The sequence below is a fragment of the Schistosoma mansoni genome, chromosome W (genome assembly GCF_000237925.1).
Source record: "Schistosoma mansoni strain Puerto Rico chromosome W, complete genome".
In the NCBI taxonomy this organism is placed as follows: Eukaryota; Metazoa; Platyhelminthes; class Trematoda; order Strigeidida; family Schistosomatidae; genus Schistosoma; species Schistosoma mansoni.
The window spans coordinates 16,236,676-16,260,766 of record NC_031502.1 but is presented as its reverse complement, the minus strand read 5'-3'; the positions used below and the strand labels follow the sequence as shown (position 1 = coordinate 16,260,766).

At 31.6% G+C, this 24,091-nt stretch overlaps 1 protein-coding gene across 1 annotated transcript in view; it reads right to left on the bottom strand.

The window, feature by feature from the left end:
- Window positions 1–517: 517 nt before the first annotated feature.
- The window catches only part of Smp_171860 (kh-domain rna binding protein-related), a gene marked incomplete at both ends in the record, with an annotated part of 35,475 nt that continues 11,901 nt past the window's right edge, over window positions 518–24,091 (bottom strand). Inside the window, 4 exons of the mRNA XM_018788757.1 lie at window positions 518–591; window positions 2,063–2,293; window positions 3,103–3,636; window positions 16,168–16,225. Of these exons, the coding sequence (XP_018654268.1) occupies window positions 518–591; window positions 2,063–2,293; window positions 3,103–3,636; window positions 16,168–16,225 (897 nt within the window). The remainder of the gene's footprint in view (window positions 592–2,062; window positions 2,294–3,102; window positions 3,637–16,167; window positions 16,226–24,091) is intronic.

Below are 24,091 nucleotides of genomic sequence, written 5' to 3'. Positions count from 1 at the left end.
CTTATTCGTTTTGTGCCTGAAATATGGCGAATCGCTAAAACACTTTTCTATGTAGAGACGTTTTGCCTAAATCTACCAAATACTTGTTAATAAGATATTTTTCTAATGATTGAAAACAGTTCTTTTACCATGTAAACCAATTTATATCAACGGTCCAGACAAACCTTATTGCTAATTTACACTGTTTGACTAAGAATAAGTTATATTAATTATCATCGTAACAATAACGTAGAACCGACAGCAGTAATCAAGGTCGATGAACGAAATAACTGAAACAAGTTAACTTGATGTAGTGATTCACTGCATTTTCTTTTTACTCTTAATTTACTTATTTCCTACTACAAAAGTTTCACGCTATTTATACGTAGACCCATGAATATAAAAAAAGGCCGTCAATGCATCTTTTTGAGCACGTGAAAATAGGTTGCGTCTGGAGAAGGAAAAATAGAATTCACTAAATCCTATGAGAAAAATTCTCAAACAAGGCCAAAAAATTAATAAACAACTTACTCATTGATTATTGTCTTAGGTATGGATGCATTCTAGAAACTGTGGATGATGTGGCTTGCAAGGAACGTAATTTAAGTGGTCCTACAAAACATGGTGGGTTGACATTTTTAAATAATATGCAGTAACAGGTGTATATAAATAATTTGGAAAATTACTTCAAAAGTATAGTTCCCTGTACTTATCAATAATGTTATTTGCATAAAGCTCAATAAGTACCCTTTACAGTAGGTTACAAAGTCAAATAAAAAGATCCTAGCCAGTAGCATGCATATAACAGTGACGCGTGAATTAAATCCGGTAATTTATGTACATAGTACATCTCTGACCACTTAATTTCCAGAAATTTAACCTCTATTTCTAACAGTTTTACAATTACTGATAATGGTTTCGACGTAGAAATATTTCTTATATCGTCGTTTTTAATTCTATCATGTTGATATTTACTATGATATTACGCATCTGGAAACAACTTCCAGTTCCTTAGACAACGTAATTTTTGAATTGATGATCTTAACTTATAATCCATTGTATAAACAAATTCAATTTTGTATAATAAAGTTTCTTCTCTAGTTTTAACTGTAACAGTAACAATTGGTCGGAAGAAAATTTCATCTATTCCAACTGAAATTCTAACAACCGCTTCTTGACTTAATCATCAGATATAACTGGCGTTTAATTATGAGTTAATGAATGCGCGATGAAATTTGAAGTATTTGAATGAATGTACGTAAAAAATTAAATTATTCAAGCAAAACTCTATGATGAACGTATTTTACAAAGATCAACTGACCAGCTTAAACTTGTTCCTACTTAGATAACACACTTGTACATCAAAGTATAGGGCAAAATAAACAATTACATACAGTATGACTTATTGGCATGGAATCATACCCGAAGGCCACTGAACATCCAATAGCTTTAGCACTTCAAATTTGGTCTGTTTTCTGCTCGTTATGATACTTGAACACTTAGACAATAACCCAATCCTAATCCATTGTTCAATAATAGACTGTGATCTGTTTATAATAATTATAAATACAATTATGGAGCTTCAAAAAATTATATAGTCAAAAACGTAATTTTCTTTGTTGTAGTATTATTTCTATTACTAAATGAATTCGGCGTTTCCTTAATAGATGATTCAAATTTGTTAACACTAATAGTAGGTGTTTTATTTTCACTAATTTTGTTCCTGACTCTATTATACAAGTTCTGTAAACATTTTTTCTGTTAACATTACTGTGCATTTGAACTTACTGAAAAGACCAGAAGTTACTTCAGGGATTAACCTGTCATATGTAAGTGGCTATAATCCTATTCCTATACTAAACTACGGTAATAACCTACGAAATAATTGCGGATTAGTACATTTGACTTATTCACATCCTCAACGACTTTACTTATATCTGCAAAGTTCAAGATTGAACTGAGACAAATACTAAGAATCTCAAAGTTGACCAAGTGCATTTGTAAAAGCTTTAAATAAATTTAAAAACATATATTTTAATAGATAATGTTATCTTTGAGGAAGTAAGTTTACTCTTAAAACTACCTGAACCAGTGTCTTGTGTATTCGATGCGCTGTTGAATTCCAGAATATTTACAGCATTTGCAAGTGATGTATGTGAAGTGATAGGGTAACTATGAGCACCTGAGTTTATATTAGATACAGGATTATTCACGTTACCATTGCATAACTGTAAATTTGAATTGCTTGCACCAATACCTCCTGCTCCACTTCCACTAAGGAGAGCAGCTGCAACAGCAGCTAACTGGTCATGGCCTTTAAATGAACAGAATCATACGTCGAAAAAGATTGTAACATTACTTGTACTCATATCGGTAAGAAATATAAATTTCAAATTACTATATTCATAATTGTGAATCGGAAATACAATCAACTATTTTACCGAAAGAATGTATAATTTATTCACTTTTACATATTAGTGAGGACGAAGTGTTTATTGTTTTGTACGATGTTTTAAACCACTGAAACCAAACCTTTACTTATTGCTTCTAAAAGACCATTAATAAAAACGTTATGATGTCGTCAGTAGTGGCTATACCCATATATTATCTGACGTCTTTATACTTTGCAAAAGTAAGCAACTGTAGCATAATGTGAATTATTTTATGGAAAATAAGTATGATTCGGTTCAACGAAGTTGATCTTAAATATCAAATTTACAGTTGGAAAAGCGAAACAATACAAAATTGTATTGTTCGGATAGCTTACAAAAGCCAAAAAGTGAGCTCTCACATTTTACTATTAAAAACCGAATGGAGAAAATAAATCTGCGTAATTTGAGTGAAGTATATCACAACACTTTCTCATCTTGACCAAACGACACTAATAGGCTAACATTCGCTCAGATTGTAATCCTCTTTTTTGCAACGTTATTAACTATCAAGATGTACTAAAATGCTGTTTACATGTAGTTGTGATTTATTTGAACAGTCCAGATCCCAGATGTTATCAAGAATCGAGATTATTAAGTTTGAGTTTCACGGTCTAGAAATACTGTATGGTGATCTGACCATCACTAAACTTAGATTAACAGACAAAATAGATTCATTTTTCCAACAACTTACTGGCTGCATGCAACGTAGAACCAATTGGCAAGGATAAACCAGAAAGTCCATTCCCAGTAATACCGCCAGCGATTTGGCTTAAAGGAAGAGTTAGATTAAGTTGTCCATTATTTGTAGCTGATCCTGTACTGACGGCTGCAGATAAAGCTGCATTTGCCGTCAAAGGATATAAAAGTCCGGATATATTATTATTTGGTAAATACGTAGATAAATTCGCTGAGCTAAGAGATGGGATAGAATGAGACAATTGATCATTCGGAATGGAATGTATTGAATTAGCTTGAGATAATGCAGAATTCACTGTTCCAGGAAGTAAACAGTTTGTTGTCAGTGATCCAGGAAGTACCTGAGACTGAATCTGAGGTAAAATATTACTTGAAGAATATTTATTTGATGGTAATATTTGGGCTGCAGCTGCTGCAGCTGCCGCTGCTGCAGCCGCTTGATGATTTAATACAGTAAGTGACTGATGTTGTAATATGAGCTGTTGATGTTGTTGAACTTGTTGAATATGTGCTTGCTGACGATCTTTATCTGAAGTTAAAGGCAAAATATTATCCATTAAAGCTGTCACTCTAAGCATACATATACTTAATTCAATTAATCAAACCTATTAAATTATACACACAAAATGACTTCACAGAAATCGTGTTTTTACGACAGCAATGAAAAACGTCAGAAAAGAAGAAACAATTGCATAATAAGCATCAGTGTAGAAAGGTTAGGTAGCGGTTTGAAAACGTTAAACACATGCGAAATCCTCCAATCATCAGGCTAGTTTTAGACACCTTTATCAACTAAGTTACAATACATAACACCATTGTGAAAATGATATTGATGAATGTTTAATTCGATTAAAAACGGCTGTATTCTGCGTCTATATATTCTTCACTTGTGATTATAATTTATGCATTTTTATCTCGTTTTAATTATTCTTAAAAATGCAGCGCATTATTATAGGTGTTTTTTTTAAAACAATAAAATACCATTGGTTTCCATAAATAATAATGAGAAAGCGTAACCGTTTTAGTTAGCTATGAAATAGTACACTTTTTAAATGAAAGCCTTCAGTAATAAATTTTATTAGTGCTGAAATTACAGGAAGAAAGAATGAGCAGGTAACAAAGTATTTTTTATACCCTTTAATAGTATTTCAAAGAATCAATAACATACAAGTTGATTAACTGATGTTGCCGACGTTCATTAGCATAATAATTACTACTAGAACTAGCCATGGCTTAATTAATTGAAAAAAAGTTGTGAATAAATCTTAGCTAGTATTATCATCAAATAGGGAAACTATTTTAACAAATGATCTAAAATTATAAGAAACCAATATTACGGATTATCATCTGGTTACACAACACATCTTTTCAATGTTCACATGATTCGATCAGACAGTAAAGAGTAAAAATAAATTACAGTTTATAAACATGGAGATGTACCTCGCCATTTTCAGCAGCTACTAAATAAAGTTAAAATTATACTGAAACATATATCAATGATACAAACAAAACGAAATATCCAGCTGCAAGTATTCAGTGTCACTTGTTAATGACAAGTTAGTCAATTATCTCATTGTACAATAATGTTCATCTCTGTTCATTTCATTATCTTAGATCACAGATAAAAACATAAATCAAGATGAATAAACTTTAGATATTAGTGCATAATGGTTATATTGACAAGCTCACACTTGGAAATACTACACAACTTCATGACTTATTCCACATTAACATAATATCATTTTTTACATCGTTAACTACTCAATCCAAATATTCACAAAATGTTTGTGAAAATGTATTTTGTTCTATCACTTACACACATAGATAAGTTGTTACAATAATTCCAACATTATATCATTCGTTTCAACCAAACTTTCGAAAGTGAAATGAAAATTCAACTAATTTACCAAATTAGCTAATTACTACAGCTGTTAACTACAAACCTAGAAAATGGTTTATTTCATTTCCTTTTTTTCCAATGACAGGAACCCTAGGGTTTAATCATAGTTTCAACTTCATTTTCTTGACTAAGCGTTCTATTTTACTAGTGATAATATACTAGTTTGTTTTCAATAAGTTCACTTTTTGGACAATTTTCGAAATTCCATTAAGTTTTTACTGAACAAGTCATTTACTAGATACTTTCTTCAAGCAATTTTGCCTTTTTTATAAATATCAAGCACTAAACAGTTTGTGCGATATTATAGTAGAGTGAATGTTATGCGGTGTCGTTCTTCATATCATTTCTAACAAGACTGTATCCCATATTTCTTTTAATCATTCAAAACTTAAACAAAGTACTTAACTAGAAATAGATCTTTACCTACAGAATCATAGACTTTTACCCAGAACATCTTTCTAAACTATCAATGGTCTCAAACTTGTTCACTGAAATATAATCCAAAGCCTATTACCATTATGATTATGGCCTCGTAGTTAAGTTCGTTGACTAATGCAGTACATTTATGTTCAATGTGAAAATTATTCAGTTTTACTGGAATCATTTTTAATAGTTAATTTCGGGCCAGATATCAATATCAGAATGATGTGTTGTTATGTAAAATTTCAAAATCTCCTTAGACTTATCCAAAAACATGATTTATTTAAACGTGCATTAAATATATATATAAATTGTAGGAGAAATAAAATTAGTTGCACATTTGTTTAACATCCTTGCCAAAACTAATATCATATAGTAAATGTTGGAATTAAATTTGAATAATCTCAGCGACTAAAATCCAAACAATTCCCATTATCGTTCATTTTCTGTGAAGTTCGGACTAGATAGCCAGTTTTGATGAATATTAGTATAAACAATGTGACCCAAGTACTAATAACGATCACCCACTTATAAACAGTTGATGGTATGTGCATTTTGATGCAGAGAATAAATTAAAACTTTCCCACAAAACATTATAACCTGAATTTAAGTTCAATATAAGTACATTTATATAAGTTTTAAAGTGGGAACAATAGTTAATCAGCCTTTTTAGTTCGAATCCTCATTTCAAAAGTTTCACCAGTCTATACATCGACGATGTAAAGTAACCTAAAGCTTTAAGCGTCAATAGAACAAACCCCGTAATTAGATATTCTATTACAAACAATAAGCAAAACTTTTAATCATGGACATTGTCATCTCGACTACACTGTTAAAAACAAGCGCTTATACACTTTAAACAAATTGAAAGGATCGTTCACTAATTATCAGGATTATAACTGAGCAGTGGCTACGTGGGTCAGCTGCAAAACATTCTTCTAAAGAGGATTTTTCTAATACTTTTCAAGCTTATACCAGTACGGGATGAACGTTATCGTCAAACAACAGAAATCTTCAAAAACTGCACAAACAAACACTAATCAATACCTTCCTGGTACCCAGCTTCCATATAGATGCCTTGAAGTTTCGATGAGAAGTTTCATTTACAAATGATTTGATTAGTCACCATAAGCTTTAAGTGGTTATCATATTTTGTTAAGTGACTGATGTTGAAACACGATAACTACTTGATACTAGAGAATAACCTTATCCTTTAACGTGAAGATTTCTAATTCAGTTCTTTGTATAATCATGAGTGGCCACTGCTAGATAATCTCAAAATATGGTTTTTGTTCCTCAGTCGTCCTCCAGCTTATCTCAATTTTACCACCAGTTAGACAAAACCAAATAAAACATGAAATGGAATCACAATACTACCGTACAAACCATTCTTTGAGACAATATAAAAACCTACTTTCCGAATATATTTACATCTTTTGAAATCAAAAATACAGATGAAAGGAAAATGATCTGTGATTCATAGTGACTAGTAGAATACTAAATCATCAGATATCAAATATTATTCAAGGCAATACAATAAAAAGATTAAAAAGTTATTCCGTGTTTATCTGCAAGAAAACGTATGGATAACTGTCATAAATGAAAATACACTCCATTATTATATTTAGAAGAAAACTTTTTCTGAAGCCTTTTGAACTGTGAAAATATGTCGCCTAATGAATGTATAAACTGAACAAATGAAAATGTTTTTGTAAACCAACGCTTTACTGCTCATCTTATGGGCTGCACACTTCATTTTAATTTATAAACACATCAAAAGTTAGTATTCATCAGTTGACTAGTCAGATCACTTCTAAGGATAAATAGTATAATTTCGAGCTGAATATGTTGATAAACACAATCATGAATGATGTTTACAAATTGTTTTCACTACTCAAATGACTGACTCGAATTTTATAGTGATTCAAACCAACTATAAAAATATCCAATATATGTTTACCTCATAGATGATAATTATCAGAGAGGGGTTTCGTGGAGAATTTAGTATTTTATAGTTAAGATCATGAGGTCGTCCAGTGCTTCCAGGTTTTCCATGGTGGTCTAGCTTCAATTGACTCATGATCATAGATGATAAGTTGGTTAGTTCTACAATCACTAAAATATGAACTTGCGTTATTTGAAGAAAATTACCAACTTCATGTTAATAGTGTTCTTAGTTTTATTGTATTTTAAGTACTTCTTACAGTTTTTTCTTCATTTGGATCAATTTTGTAAACTTTTTGAAATGAAATAATTTTTTGTACAACGAACCGTGAACATTTTAAAGTGTATAAGTGGATCAATATCATATTTACCATATTCACAAATACAGCAATGAGTTCAGTTTCTCCGAATTTATATAAGTGTGATTAAAATATTTCTGAACAGTTGAACTATTAAAATTGAGATTTCAAAAGTGTTAGCTCGATACTACCGGTATTAAGTCATTATTATTTTTTTGTCGGAAAGAGGAAGTTAAAAAAAATCACTCTCTTCATTTTTCGTTAGTTAGAATCAAGGTGTGTCGTTTGGTCTGATAAGCCTATGGATATTTTCATAGTTCAAATAACGAACTGATACTAGTTAGACCACTATCTAGAGTCACTGGATGGCATTTTAGCCTTACAATGTGACTCCTTAGCAGTGGACATGCATTACTTTGTGTGTGAGAGTCAAACCCAGGACCTTCGGTCTTGCATGCGAACGCTCAACCTCTAGACCTTTGAGCTAGTACCCAACGGTGTTATTGTCTAACTTCAGTCAGTCCTAGGATGGATTCTCGGATGCAGAGTTATGAATGTGCACTACTGAGGAATCCCACACTAAGAAAAGTTTCCCTTTTGGTAATTCTAGATTTCTAGTATTGGTCTAACTAAGATCTATTCGTGTCTAAACTATGAAATATTAATGTTTATCAAACAGTGATAGCAGGATTTCAAAGATCGGAACAAGAATAAAATGAGGGAAATGAAAACTGATTCATACTAATTAATACAAAACTGAAAATCTCTGAATGTAAATTTTCACATTTTCATATTCTAGTTTCTATGAATTTCGACTTTATTATGCATTCTTATTCGAACTACCAATGGGATACTCAGCACATTATTATTAGGAATAAGAGTAGAAAGGAAATCTGTTAGATTGTAGGGCTTGATAATACATTAGCTTTGAATAACCAGCTTGTGCTTGAATGAAATTTGTAAATCACACAATGAGAATCAATTTTTGAATCACGAGAATGAAAGCACTCCAATCTGATAAAAAGTCTAAGAAAAATACCGACGAAATTATGAATCAAAACCTGAATCAATCTCAACAGTCCGTTAGCAAACTATAATTTTATCGGACTTCAGGGATCACCTTTAAATCACTAAGAAGCCCTATGAAATCTGAGATACTTACGACTATTTAATCATTCTGTCTTTGGAAACTGAATACTCTACTGAAATCAAGTTTGATCAATAACCCGTACCTAATCATTAAGGAAGAAACGTTTTGATATTATTAAGTAGGTATGTCAAACATTCCAAATCATGCAATTGAGTTAAAAACATTAAATGAAAACCAATTACCGAAATGATGACAAACAACTCAAGGTGTACAAAATTACTATAGTGACGCATGCACCCTTAACCAACACCAACTACGAGATAAATCTCTCCGGTCCTACACAAAAAATAACAACACGAACAACAAACGATGGCACAGATATTATCCAACGCATGCACTTTATCACTCACGATTGGACGCTATGTCTGAATTATCGATCGGACTGTGAGAACACCTTATCACATGTCCATTTATATATTGTTGGTGTAAATCCTCATCTCTCAAAGGTAATTCACTTGCTAAATTTGTTGAAGGGAAGAAAATGGAACGTTGATTCACAGCTCGATATGTACCATTGATAATTGCTAATTCCATAAGCTGGCGTTTCTTCACCTGATCTTCCCCATCAGGCTTATATAATTTTTGGAATAAAGAAAAAACCAGAAATATTATCAATGGAAAGTTTTAAAAGTCTCTCTGATAACTAGAATTAAATACTGACTGAAAATGCAACCGATTCGAGTAAGTAAATACAAATTTCAATATGTTTGTTGTTTTCACTTATAATACGGATACGATCAATTTCACAATATAGAAGGAATTTCCTCGAAATTCAAAGACCTATCTTTCTGAATGGACTTCACGAAGCATCACAGAAGGGAGGACGAAGGCCCTGAATGAGAATAGGATTCATCCACTGTTGTAGCTAAAATTGTCTTCGTAGAACAGTTCATTAAAATAATTCATGAAATCATTGACCAAAATCAAAATAATTGTGGAGCCCATTCAAAACTATTACAATACCAGTATACTTAGATGAGACAAAAGTCATGTAACTGTCATATGTAACTTATAAATAGTTTTCTGTTTTATTTCCAACTAACGTATTCACTGATACGTTTCACGGAAAAACAATTAAACGTGTTTTACATGAAAATAGTGTAGAGAAAAAACGAGTTTTCCTTCATCTTAATGGTAATTAAACCAATATTGTTTAGAAAGCTTGAAAAACTTTGAGAAATACGTCTTACAGAAACAAGACAGACACATGTATGAAACAGATGATTATATCTTATAGTTGCATATGTTCAAAGAGGATTGCTAGTTGTAGTTTCCTCAATGTTAATTTGAAAACTATCAATCAATTGTCTCAATTTTGACCGTTCCTTCTGCAAATATCAGTCCATAGTCTTCGATTATTATTGTTCATGCATTTTCATACCAATCGCATTTCGTTTCCGTTCTTTCCTTATCGATCTCCTAGTAAAATACATTCTATGCCTGACCATCACAATATACTACTTATATGAATATAAGTAACCCAGCCCACAATACGTGTAAATCTACAAGGCGTGTTTTTTATAATTCATCACATTGAATATCAGATATCAAATTATCAGTCTTTTATCGATACACTGTAATAGCTCTCTAAATAGCAGTTGTAGCACGGAAAGTTAATATGCACCTTATTTCTAAATCATAAATTTCACCATAGAATAGGCGGTAAATAAAAAGTTGCTGTAATAAAAAACCCCAACAAACTAATAAATGTATATATTAATGTTTTATATAGACTTTTGGTAATTTAGTCTAGCTGGGATATTTTTATCCACGGAATCAATTTCATCCAATGTTTGGACATCTTTATTTGTGTTCCACTTGCAATTTTATTCTTAATTCAGTTTAAAACTAAGTTTAACACCTAATCTTTGATTCAGTAATCATAAATTTGCATAGTCCGCTTCAAAAAATCAATTTAAAACACAATCTGTTTTGACACTCTTATTTAGTGTCACATACAATGGCATGACAAACTTGGTTCGATTCTGTCTAAAAAATGGTTCCGTATATTATTTTAACCATATAATTGTAAAGGAGCAATATGCTATTAAACATAATTTTCATTCACGAAAGTAATAAAGTAGTTAACTTATTCACCAGATACTTGGATATGAGTCATATACTCTAAGTATGAAGACTAACGGTATTATCCGGTTGCCCAAACTGAAACAGACTGAGCAAGGTTTAGACCCGAGACTTAGTAGCTGAAAGTTAATTGCCTTAACCACTAACCCACAGCTCACAAAATCTAGAATATTATTATTATTTCCTAACAAACAGGAAGTATAACCACTGAAGAATGTGTTCATTTTGATCAGTGTAAATACATTTGAACAAATATACTGAAAATTTAACATTGAGTAACAGTTTACTTATAAAATTATTTCAGATGCACTACTACCTATAATCAATTCTACTCTAATAGATCTAAGACTTCATTAACAAACTTTCTAAACAATGTTTAGACGTTTGTGAAATAATTGAACAACTAAGAATACGACAAAAAATGTCCAAGAGTAAACTTATAAAAATAAATCAATTAGAACAATTGAAGTAGAAAGCAAGAGAAATACCAAATGAAAACAATGAAAAAGAAAAATAACCAATAACATGAAAAGCATCAAAACTAACAAAATCAAATTCTTGACCTCTACATTTTAATTAAAATGCATCAATTCAATATCATCTATAAGCTTTTGCTTTTGCCTGTCAGTAAACAAAATAGCAGATAACATATTTCTGTGTCTATATAAGTCCAGTTATGCATAAACGAGTAAATAAGCAGGCTTATATTCTTGTCAGTAATAAAGAAATGAAGTTCAAAATTAAACAATTAAGACGTTTGTCATTAATAAGTGAATTATAAACTCAGGTCAACGGAAACAAAATGAGATATATCACTGAGTTATTTATTTGTGCGGGGTGAAATAAAAATGAGAGGGAGATAATATGAGCCATTCACCTGATGACTGACGGATATACTAATGTATTATCAAAACTTTTCAATGTTTCCTAATTTAGCATTAAGGTCTATTGACGCTTAAAATTAGCTTATTTTTTTTATTATTTCTAAATATCATTCGTTGGTACTTGATGAATTTGTATCATAAAACTGACTGGCAGAATTAAGTCATGTGAATTTATTGTAATTATTGTTAAATTAATGATTTATTATCTAATGGTTAGTAGTGCCATCTGAAATAAGAGCACTTTAGCTATTTTATGTTTGAGCATCATCACTCCAGAAATACATAAGCTATAGACTCATAGTTTAATCCATTCAGAATTAAACTATTTTCCCAGTCTTATTGAATGATTTTATGTGAAAGTGTAAGTTTATAAATCGAAATATGAAGTGATCTTAATCAGGTTCATCATTCTAGATAAGGAAACGGCATTTCAGCTCTATGATTGCAAGTTATATATATAGTCAAAGTCTAAACAGTTCATAATATATATTCAATGTGTACAAAATATGTGGTACAATCCTTTAAGAGTAAGTAGAAACTAACACAAAACTTTACGTGAAAGATTATCCTATATAATTATGAAAACATTATGAAGAAACGATGAAGCTCCTGGGATAAAAGTAATTACCAATTATTTGACGTTTGAGAATACAATTGACATATTTTCAGACTCATTACGATTTCAAAATACACTGATCTTTTATTTTATTCAAATGGAAAATGAAAGATAAAATATGAATAATATTAATCGGATTTTGGCACCACCATAAAATAAAACCATATTTTGTATTTTTGTCACCAGGAAAAATCATTTGTCCACAGCGAACAGCATTTTGCTATCAAAGAATTTGTGATTAAATGTTAGTAACCATGAATATTATTTGTTGAAACCGACCAAATAGAATAATAATAAGAATTATTCAGCATACACTTTTAGCAAAAGAATAGTATCTTTTAAAAAAGGAGGAATAACTAAAGTGGTGCTCAATGATGATGCAAATGATGCAGACTAGCATCCTCAAATGTTTAAAGGTATTACTGAATATAGTGTTGTTCTTACTACATGTGAGAAAGAAGAAATATCATTAAATCCCAAGTAAAGACAGCACCCAGCATTTCATTGCTTTCAAGAGTGCATATATTAACTATTTTAGGCAGAAATAAAACTCACTCATAGAAACCGGAAAAGCGGATTACATTATTTATCATGCAGTCATCAATTATTGTTAATTTTTATGTTTTAAAGCAACCAAATAACACAAGTAAAACACAAGTCAATTTCTATACAGAAGACTTTGAAGAACCTAATATGGATAACCAACGTTTACGGGTATATATATATATATACAAAATACTGTTTACCGTTTTTTAAGTAACTAACCTGATCAGTGTAATCGCTTTTATTTCAATAGATGTTGCAAAATAAAATGCTTCAGTGTAATTGAGAAAAATTCCAGAAAACTCCATAATTCGATTAATGCATACTTACACAAATAACGGATGAAATGATAAACAGAACATATGACAATATCTAATAACTGGGACTGGTCATTGTTTCAATGTTCTATTTTTCTCGTATTTCAAGTTGTGCCTCATGATAGCACAGTTATTTTACATTTTTTCTGTTCTTTATAACTGTTGTAGTAGGAATTAAATAAATCGATAAACTTAGCACGTGAATATTTATCATGTGGTACTAGATTTTTTACACAAATAGTAGTTTTTTTGGGCTTTACTGAATTCCGATTCACCAATGCCAATGACATATCTAGGTTCTTTCCAGTAACTTGATGAAGATACCGACTGACAGAGTAGTGAAACCACTGAAGCTAGACTTTGGAAGATGAAGTTTAGAAATTCATTCCATATATCCCCAGTTAGATATAAATCATAAAAGGTGTCTGCAACTACGGCTAACAAGCTGTAACCACTTTGGTCACAAAAGCCACAGTTTGTGAAGTAGCATAAACATTTAATTGTCTGGTTAAAATCCTGGCTAAACTTAGCAATGTCAGTAAGTTATCTATAAATCATTGACCATATATTCACCAACATGAAGCTGCAGTCTTATAGATAACTAAGACCTTTCTATCACATTATCAGGTGTTATCTTGAAGCCGTTTTGATGTACGACCCACCATCAGTCCGAGTTAAATATAACTAGATAAAGCCGCTTTAACTTCTCTGAGCTAAACGGTAGGAAATGGAGTTTAGAAATTATGAAATGTAGAAAAGACCCAATATTTTCATGACATCCATAGTTTATAACAGACAATAAAATGGAACATTACTCTAAGCCTTCTAATTGCTTAACAGAGAGACTAATAGAAAACAGTTAAACAAAATCTCATAGTATTTATTTAAACTTTAAAGGTGGTAACAATAGATTAAATGTGTACCAACCAAGTCACATGTTTTCCTAAAATGATGAGAACATTTGGTATGTTTGTATCCGAGAGCATAAAATATGGAAAAGAGTTGATGCAAAGAGATACCTTATAATTCTGATTGATTTACTGGTAATAACACATTCATGTCTCAATGTTAGTAAACTCAAAATAGAAATTACATTTCTTTGGTCGGATCACATGTTATCATAATTTGTTCTTCACGTGTGAATATGTATGTGAAATATTCAAAAGATAAACTCAAGCAATTCAACTTTCATAATTCCGAGTAACCAAATTTAGAATTACTCGTAGGAAGCGCTTCAAACAATAAACTGGTAATAACCAAACCAAAAATGTCCGGGAATGTCAAATAAAAGTGTTGGTAAACTATTGAAGTGAACAGGAATAGGTGATAGCAATTTTCACTAGAAAATTGTTAATGTTCTGAAGCAAATGGTCATCATGTGAGACAATTGGTAGATCATAGATTTAATTTATCCAAACATTCTGTACATAAAAGTATTCTGAAAAACACATACAACGAACGACAGTTATAAATACTACTGATCTATATTAGTAATTTAATGTTTCGCTGAGCGATAATGGTCTTAACACTAAACTGTCATCCACGTTGGATGAAATTGACTTTAATAACTGTGTGCAAAACTTACTATAGTCTATTTTTCAATAAGAATTTTACTGACTTTATTATACACAAATTCTTGGGTTCTTAAACAAAATAAAACTCATTATCCTAATTATACCCTTTGGGGTTTTGGTAAGTTGGTAACCATCATTATCATTTTCCTTTCCTCACTCGTTTTAAATTCTGTTGTATTTCCAGTAGACTAAACAAAAGTATCGTAGTGGTAGAAATTGTTTTAAATGTTGAATAAGTGCACGTTAATTAGGAATTTTAGTATTACTATACAGCTATGACGCAATCACAAAAAAGTAGTCCAATATAAATATGCTTTGATAAAACTAGCTGCTTCTAGATGAAACTGATGACAAAAGGAGAATTGTGAACGTTAATGAATGTGGTGAAAACACATACTGTTATACAGTTACAGTACAAGTATAGGTTAGTAAAATGCAAAGAATAAAAACAAACTGTTTTTAAGCACATGAATTTTCAGGTAAAGCAATAAAATGACAGTGTGCACCGAAAACCACTAATATATATATATATATATATATATATATAAGGATTGCTCACATGTATACATGAATGGTAGGTGAAATTCAAACAAAATATTTGAAGTATCATCTATTCATTTATAAATACATAATACCCACACACATAAGAGCACATATAAGCATTTGTATTATTATTAAAAGGATAAGCGAAGCACTATGCGCTGACACAAACGCATGAAGTTACACATTTATAGCGTTAAATTCTTCATCAATCATACCACAATAGTTATCAATGCATCAAAAGAAACAGTAAGAAACAATAAACTCTGCTCTAACTACTCACGCAAGCTGATTTACACGCATACACATTTAAACAGAGACAGACGCAGTAATAAATGACTGCGTGATGAAAACAGAACTAGTTGAGACTATTACACAAACAAACGAATACAAATATACAAAGAAATGGACAATGGTTGTATTAGCAATGGAAATGGTATCTCAGTCTTCTTCCAAACAATATTAGCAAGATAGTAAACTTACTAAAAAATGAAGCACCAAAATGTGTTTTCTTTGTTTAATGCACATAGATAAACATGATCTCATTATATGAGTATAACCACCAAACATACATACATTACAAAAACACAACTCAACTAATCAATTAACTAGCTAATGTTAGGATAGCAATATAATTAGTTTGTTATAACTTTTGATTAGATTTAAATAATCATAGGCAGTTAGTTCAATTACTAATTATTGGTAAATGTTTTATCGGCGGAGTAGAAGCATACCGACACAGATTAACACACAAAAGTAGAAAGATTACACAACAAACCATGTCATACCATTTAGAACAGCCAATTCCATTAACTGTAATTGTTTCAGTCTGTCCTCATTTTCTGGCTATAATAATGATGAAAAATGAGAAAGCAAGTTAAATAATCCTACCACTTTTCAAATAATTTATCTATGTAATTGTCTTATAAACAGATATTTAATGGAGAAGAGATTGAATAATAAATCCATTTTCTCACGTTTGTATTTTCATCGCTATTCTCATTTATTAATTAGACAAACAGGAGTTAAAAGTAGTTAGATATTTATTTATAATTCAGCATTCTTTTATCATCCCCTTGATTCTTTTGAAATCAAATCATTCACCATTAGTTTCTACTTTCTTTTTACAATCCTTATTATAACAAAGATAGGAAAAGTCACTTACAATGAGCATCCAATGTCAGACAGATGGAAAGATAACATGTCACTGCTTAAGTGAACTGATTTCAGAATACTTTTCTGGACTTTATGGATGACTTGAAAGTTGTGACTGTAGAACATAACAAACAATTTCATATTCAGTGGTTAATCAAAGTGAGAAATATTGTATTATTTACTTTCCACTTCGCATAGTTAAATAAACATCAACTTTAATAATTTCTGATTCACATTTATTCGTCAAATTTTACTTCATTCATGGGTCCGACATAAGCATTTTCGCAATGTTACCATACTAAACAGCGTTATGTACGTGACGTTACACAGCATGAACTGAAACCCAATCATCGATAAAACAATTGGTCGTATTATAATAAAAAGCATAAACCATTTGAAAATTTGAAACAGATTTTCATATGATCAAACTTCTGCATTATTCCTTAATTCTATCATCAAGGAATATTTCTTTCTGTGTGTTCTGTTAGTTCATCAGAAATATGACGACAGTAGCTTTTGAGTAGTGTGTTATAAACATATTTAATGAATCGGAGCTGAAATTGGTCCTACTATAGTTACGAACAAGGAAGATTTACGAAAGAATAGCAATAACTGAACAATAAATGCTTTAATAATTAGGTATCAGAACAATGTATATGGTCGAATTTGGCATTCACTCCAATCGCGCTGCTGTTATATTTGACAATTTGGACAAGTTTAAAGATATTAGTGACTAGAAAACATCAGTATATATAATAAATATTGTAAGTCAAATGTTATCCAATTGAAAGCCTTCTTTCTTGCAAGTTCGGTACAGCGAGCAACGGTAATTTTTTTTCCGTCTATTATGATTTCATGAGACATTCCCTAACCCTAAAACTAAAATGAATAGGTTATCCTTTTTGCTGCTCATTTCTGATAGTAAAGGCGAACAGCTTATTATCTTTTAGGCATACACTTGAAATGAAATTTGTAGAGATAGTATAACTTTTCATCGAATACGCCCCATAGTCCTTCTGATCCAATAGGATTATCACATATTTCCACTATATATCATGGTGTCGTTACGATCATACACAAAATTTACCAATAAAAGATAGGCAGTGACTCGTTTTTTATGATTTTTATCGATCATTTGTACGGCCATAAAATTAAGAGAGATCCAGTTATTTTCATTTTTGAAATGCAATGATTCCGAGCGGTAAATGTTTTTATTTCGAATGCCAGTCCGGTAAAGTGTACATTAACGGCGAAGCAAAAGAAATATATAGTAGTCGATCAGTTCAGAATACCGTTGAGAATAAAAGCTGTAAGTTAACATTTGTTTATAAAACTAGGATTTATCTTAAGTATAATGACAGATAAAACCATCGTCAAGACCTACTGTAAAAGAGAATGATAAAATGGAAAAGGCAGTAAGTAGTGATGTAACTATTAAAATATTAGGAGAATCACTACCTTGATGAAATTTTCTAATGTTTGATACGGAAATTTCGGTTATCGACTACTTGTATGAATAACCGGCTCCTACCATGTAGAAAGTGGATCTAAACAGTTACCGTGAACTCGAACAATATGTACTCTTAATTTAGCGGAAAGGAAAAGATTGCTCTGGGTGTACAAAACACTTTAAAATCAACCAGAGTTAACAATGATTTTCTCAGTTTACACTGACAGCTACTGTCAATTTTAATGTTAGTACAATAACTAATAGAAAGGTTAAATTATAGAATAAATGTGAACACCATAAACCTAATGATGATATTAGAATGCTTACTAGGGATCTTTTCACATTTACTTATCATTCCTACTAACAATAACGGATAGAGCGCTAGAACGTTTCCCATCTTGAAATTATAACTTTCTTATTTGAGCGTTTACGGGTTTAAATTTTGTTGAGAACACCAGTCACCGGAACTCAATTACAGCCATTTAGTTAATGCTCAGTATGATAAATTGAACAGTGGTTTTTATCACTGGATACCACTAAACAAGAGATAACCTGGTAGCAATTTCTATGATGGAAACATTTATTGATAATTTTTATTGCATCATATCACCACATTATTGGCAGAAAATCCCTGTTGTTGAGTCGGCTTACAATAAACTCTATCAGAGCCTCCAGAGAGGCTCATAAAGAGCCCAACCAATCAGCGATTAGTTAGAAGCTATGCTACTAAAATGCTACTAAAATAACAAGGTCCTGATTGGCTGTTAACATACTGTTACTATGGGATCTCAAGGTCTTTTAGTTACTATAAAACCCCTGTTTTTCTGTACATAATTGAACCTTGTAGTAAAGCGATTTCTCTGATACTCGTGTCTTCTCTCTAGTCTTTCAAGTCGCTGAGTAGTGCTAGCCTGGGGTTATCCGAATAGCTAGGATCCGAATAAAGCGTTCATCTACGAGCCATAACAAAGTGGCGACGGGGATTTCGGCAAAAAAAAAAAACAATTGTTGTCGGGGTTTTTGGTACACAAAAAAATACAACAACTGTTGTCGAGGATTCTGGCAAAAAGAAATACAGCAACTGAGACGTGATTTGGTGATCAAACAAGCTGTAATAATTGCCGGTGAATTTTCGGAGTTATTATTATTATCAGCAGAAAAAAATGACGATTTCTTTAGAACAGGCGCTGATAATCTTAGAGCACTGGCAACAACAGATGCTAGCCTTCCAGCAGCAACTATTTGAAACAGTCTTGGACAAGTTTTTCAATAATGGTGCTAAAATGGCCGTCCCAGAAGAACGCCCAGTTGAGGGTTCATTTCCCTTCACATCTGATGGAAAAGGCAAAATGGGTAAGTTGGCCGGTTCAGAGCAAGACAATATCTTGCTAAATGCACATGAAACTGTGACAGTATCAGATGTCAAAGAAAAACAAGGTTCCGTAGACAAAGCCCTGAGCCCAGAGTCTAATGAAGCACCACTCGATCCGCCGATTTCTGAAGACAAACTTCAGTCAGAATTAAACTACGGGTTACATGATATCGGCCAAGAAAGCTGGAATGGTGCACATGATTTTGATGAAAATTCTTATGAAGATGAGGAAACTAAGTCGGTTGAATCAAATGCTGACCAAAAACCTAAGGCAATTTCATTAGATGATGATTCCCCCAGCTATCAAATATCCTCCTGTGAAAATCTTAATGAATTTGATGGAGATGTTTCAGGAAAGCCAAATTCCGATGACCTAAAATCAAATATCGTTCATCATCATCTATTCATTTCTAGTGGATTCTGCATTCAATACGAGAAATGTGTTCTAAATAAAGTCATATTAATTGTAAATTGGAGATATGAAGATCCAACATTATTTCGTGGGGGAGGAAATGTTGGAGAATTTCAACCTACAGATAATTTTTTTAAAATCAGAATCTAATCTTCGAATCTTCAAAAAAAAAGGGGGGGTGTTGAGTCGGCTTACAATAAACTCTATCAGAGCCTCCAGAGAGGCTCATAAAGAGCCCAACCAATCAGCGATTAGTTAGAAGCTATGCTACTAAAATGCTACTAAAGTAACAAGGTCCTGATTGGCTGTTAACATACTGTTACTATGGGATCTCAAGGTCTTTTAGTTACTATAAAACCCCTGTTTTTCTGTACATAATTGAACCTTGTAGTAAAGTGCTCTGATACTCGTGTCTTCTCTCTGGTCTTTCAAGTCGCTGAGTAGTGCTAGCCTGGGGTTATCCGAATAGCTAGGATCCGAATAAAGCGTTCATCTACGAGACATAACACCTGTCTAGCTATTTCATCCCTTATTCTGATATAATAATTCATTTAACTAATAACCAACTTGAATAGTTTTAGCCTAACTATAAAATAAACATAAAATACTAGACACTTTTCATTATTTTAATCAGTTTTTTTTTTATAATTATAGCAAATCCATGTTATTGTAGTGCTCCGAAAGTATACTAAAAGTATCTTTGACGATCGATGTTTACAAGTTGGGAATTATCCTAGAATTGATAGAAACAGTCAACTTTTTGTTAAAAAGTGTTTTTTGGAATAAAAGAATGTACAACAATTATAATATTAATGTATTGTTATTATTACGAGTCATGCAATTTTAAGCTATTCTAAGAACATGAACTTATCATTTAACATTTCGTACCAAGATTTTAAATTATTCATTGGAAGTGTCTAATTCTGCCTTGTATCACTGAGAGTTTATTGAGATTACTAAACTACCCAATTTAGAAAACCGCTGAAAATCGCGAAGCACCAAATATCAGTATCATCCTAGTACAGGACTCCTCAGCAGACAATTCAAGATGATTGTGCCGTACCAAAGGTTGATTTGAGTCAGATATGTACATCACAGTATGCTGGCTCGGTGATCTAAATGTTAAGTTCTTGAATTCGAGCCCGAGTGAGAATATAGATGCGCCTTGCTGAAAAATACCACAGTGAGATGAAGCAGCTTTTCAGTGCTTCCAGGTATTCAAAGTGTTTTTTAAGTTCAGTATGTTTGTGATCTCAGTAACACCCACCAGTTTCTAGAGACCTCTATGCTGAGAATTTGAACAATAATTTAACTAGCAATGAGTTAGGTAAGTGGTTATCCTTTAGAAAACTGAGGTCATTTTTCCGTGTTAATAAATCATTACACTGTAGTAAGTCAAATATTATTCTGAATGTGATATTACCAGTCTTTTTTCATTCAGTTGCAGAATAAACTTCTTTTACTTCCAGCTTTGCTTTAAGTAATTCATTTATTCTTCGAGAACTTCTGGGTTTCCTTCTTTATAGGTACATACAGTCACATTTACGTTATTAGTTTATTTAAGAAGAAACTTATTCTTTTGTGAATTATGAATAAAAAAAGGTCTACAGAAATTTACTACTTTTATCAATAAAAAATTGTGTCATTCATTTATCACAAAACAAACGACGCCGTACTATATACACTGTACATCACAATCTGGGACAAATATATGTATATATAATGACACAGTAAAGCCTACTGTCAGCAGACCACAGTATACTTAACATACGTGCAACATTCCATTTATTTTATGAATTATTTTTAAAGGTAATAAATCTCACTTAAAAGGTATAGAAACACTAGGTTTTCTTAATATGTATCAAACATATGACATTTTGATTTGAAAAAGCCCTTTACACACAATGACTGGTATTCGACACAATGTAAAGATAATATGAGTCAACCTAGAAGATAAATAAAACCGATAGTCTGCATCTTAGTAAAAACTATATCTCCACAAATTTACCAAGATGTACAAATGAGAGGGTGAAGTCACTTATCTTATCATCAGTTCTAGAGTACACCAAGACGACAATGTAATTCGAAATTATGTTGATCGGTCTGGAATAGATTTCGTAACACTGAAGTTTGAGTAAAGTCTCCAAGTATTTTTTTTATAAGGGTTGAAGTGATCAGTGGTTAAGTATAATTGATAAAATAACACTTCATTGGACTTTACAAAAATTATGAAATAAATGGACAGTTTGACGTGAATATCTTTCGCATCAATACATTTATTTATTCATCCCAACATTATAAAACCGACTGGTTATAAAAACAAATAAGAGTTAATTCTAACCTAACCATACATTGATGCACTAACTAACACGACTTCATTCTGAATAATGCCTAATTACTTATACATTCGAACATTTGAAAATTCTTTATCCTCAAACTGACGAGAGAAAATGTATAAACATAGAAAAGATAAAACTTCCCAAATTGTTATGCAGCATTAAGAACACTACAGTATTCAAATACATCTGATGTGAGTAGAATAATGAGAGAAAAGAGGATACTTACCATATGGAAAAACTATAAATTTCGAATTCCTCTTCATGTCACTTGCTTAATTTTGATGTTTACTAAGCTAATTAACATGCCAGTAAGATATACCACATCTGTTATGAAATAAAGACAAACAATAGAAGGCATAACATCTAAACTCAGGAAGACAGAAAATGACTGTTTGCAAGGTTAGAGGCGCGCATCATCTATGATCCCTAAAAAGACGAAGCACAAGTTAGTTTAAAACATCTTCAGTAATGCTCCTGACTAATTCAATCATTGCCATGGTCAAATTCTCATTTCTATTAATCTTTATTATCTGTAACCATATTAATAGTGCATGTGCTCTTAAAAAACGAAGAGTTTGACTCAGATCATTTTACGAAATATTGAAAGACTAAGCAATTAATCACTCAGATACTATCATTATAATTCATAACATATTAAAATTCGTATCTGTTAGATCAAATGCAGAGGAAAGGGACAAAATTAAAGAACTTTCTTAAAAAGTAAAAAGAAAATACCTTCGAATACAAAAGCACTTCGCGAAAATCTTACAGTCACCAAATGAAAACAAACAGATTTTCGAAAAATTTCGATAGTGTAATAAGAAGACGAAGGTTATCACAACTATGTGATATATTTGCGAAAAATTGTAAACACATATTTCCCAAACTAGAAGAAATGTATATTTCAAATGTTTATTCTAGAACAAAGAAAATTACTTCAAAATTTTCTTACTTCTGAAATAAATCTCCCAACTCGACAAAAACACTTGAGAGAAATGTTCAAATAGTACTGTTGACAAATAAAAATTCTATTTTCGAACTAATTTAGTAACTTAATGCAGGTTTGTTTATTCGGCATCTAGGTTCAACTATTGGATTACCGCTGGATATATGTACACCATGATTATGGTTATGGATGACGGTTCACTACTTTGAGTATTCGATTTGTAGACATTGGGTAGCAACTGAGTACATAAGTTTTGAGGACATTAGTTTAATTTTTCGATGATATTCATCATTGGTTGATCTCATTTAGGATACTATTAAAAATCAGTAAGCATGAGTGGTTTTCTTCGAGGCGAGTTCCTGAAATTCTAGTTAGTTTCTTCAGTAATATCAAGCTTTTACACTTTTCATCTTAAAATAATAGTAACTGGGATATTTGGAAATACTCTTGTTCGTTAATTGAAGTTGGAAACAAGTATCATCAAATGTCAACCCGGTGCTGTAATGTTTAATAGCTCATAGAGGAACGTGAAGGCTGTAGGTTTGATCCTTAAAAAAGTCATGAATGCGCGCTTTTGACAAATCTCACTAAATCAAAACAACTATTCAGTGCTCCTTAGTTTTCAGCGGTGCCTGAAATGAGGTCGGTGCGCGAAGAGTTTTATGTACATATTGGGTAGTACATTCGAATACATCGTTTGACCTATTATGATCTGGCTTTTCAGGCAGAACATTTAAAACATTAAACAAAAAGTATGGTTAGTGAGTTGCGTTAACCATTAAGTATCAGGAAATCCAGAATAAGAAACTCCTTGTCCTCATTTCCAGATGAATTGTGATTCATTAACTGTTATTAGATGAAGTACCGTCTGTTCATTTAGCAGGAAAAGTCTAAATATGGTCGCTCAGAATGATTAGTTCTAGGTCATTTTTATAATGGAAAAGTGTCTTTCGTCGGTGAGTAATGCATTTAAAATAAAATAAAATCTGAAACGAGTTACTAATAAAACAATAGTTCTTTCTTCTAATTCTTCAATTA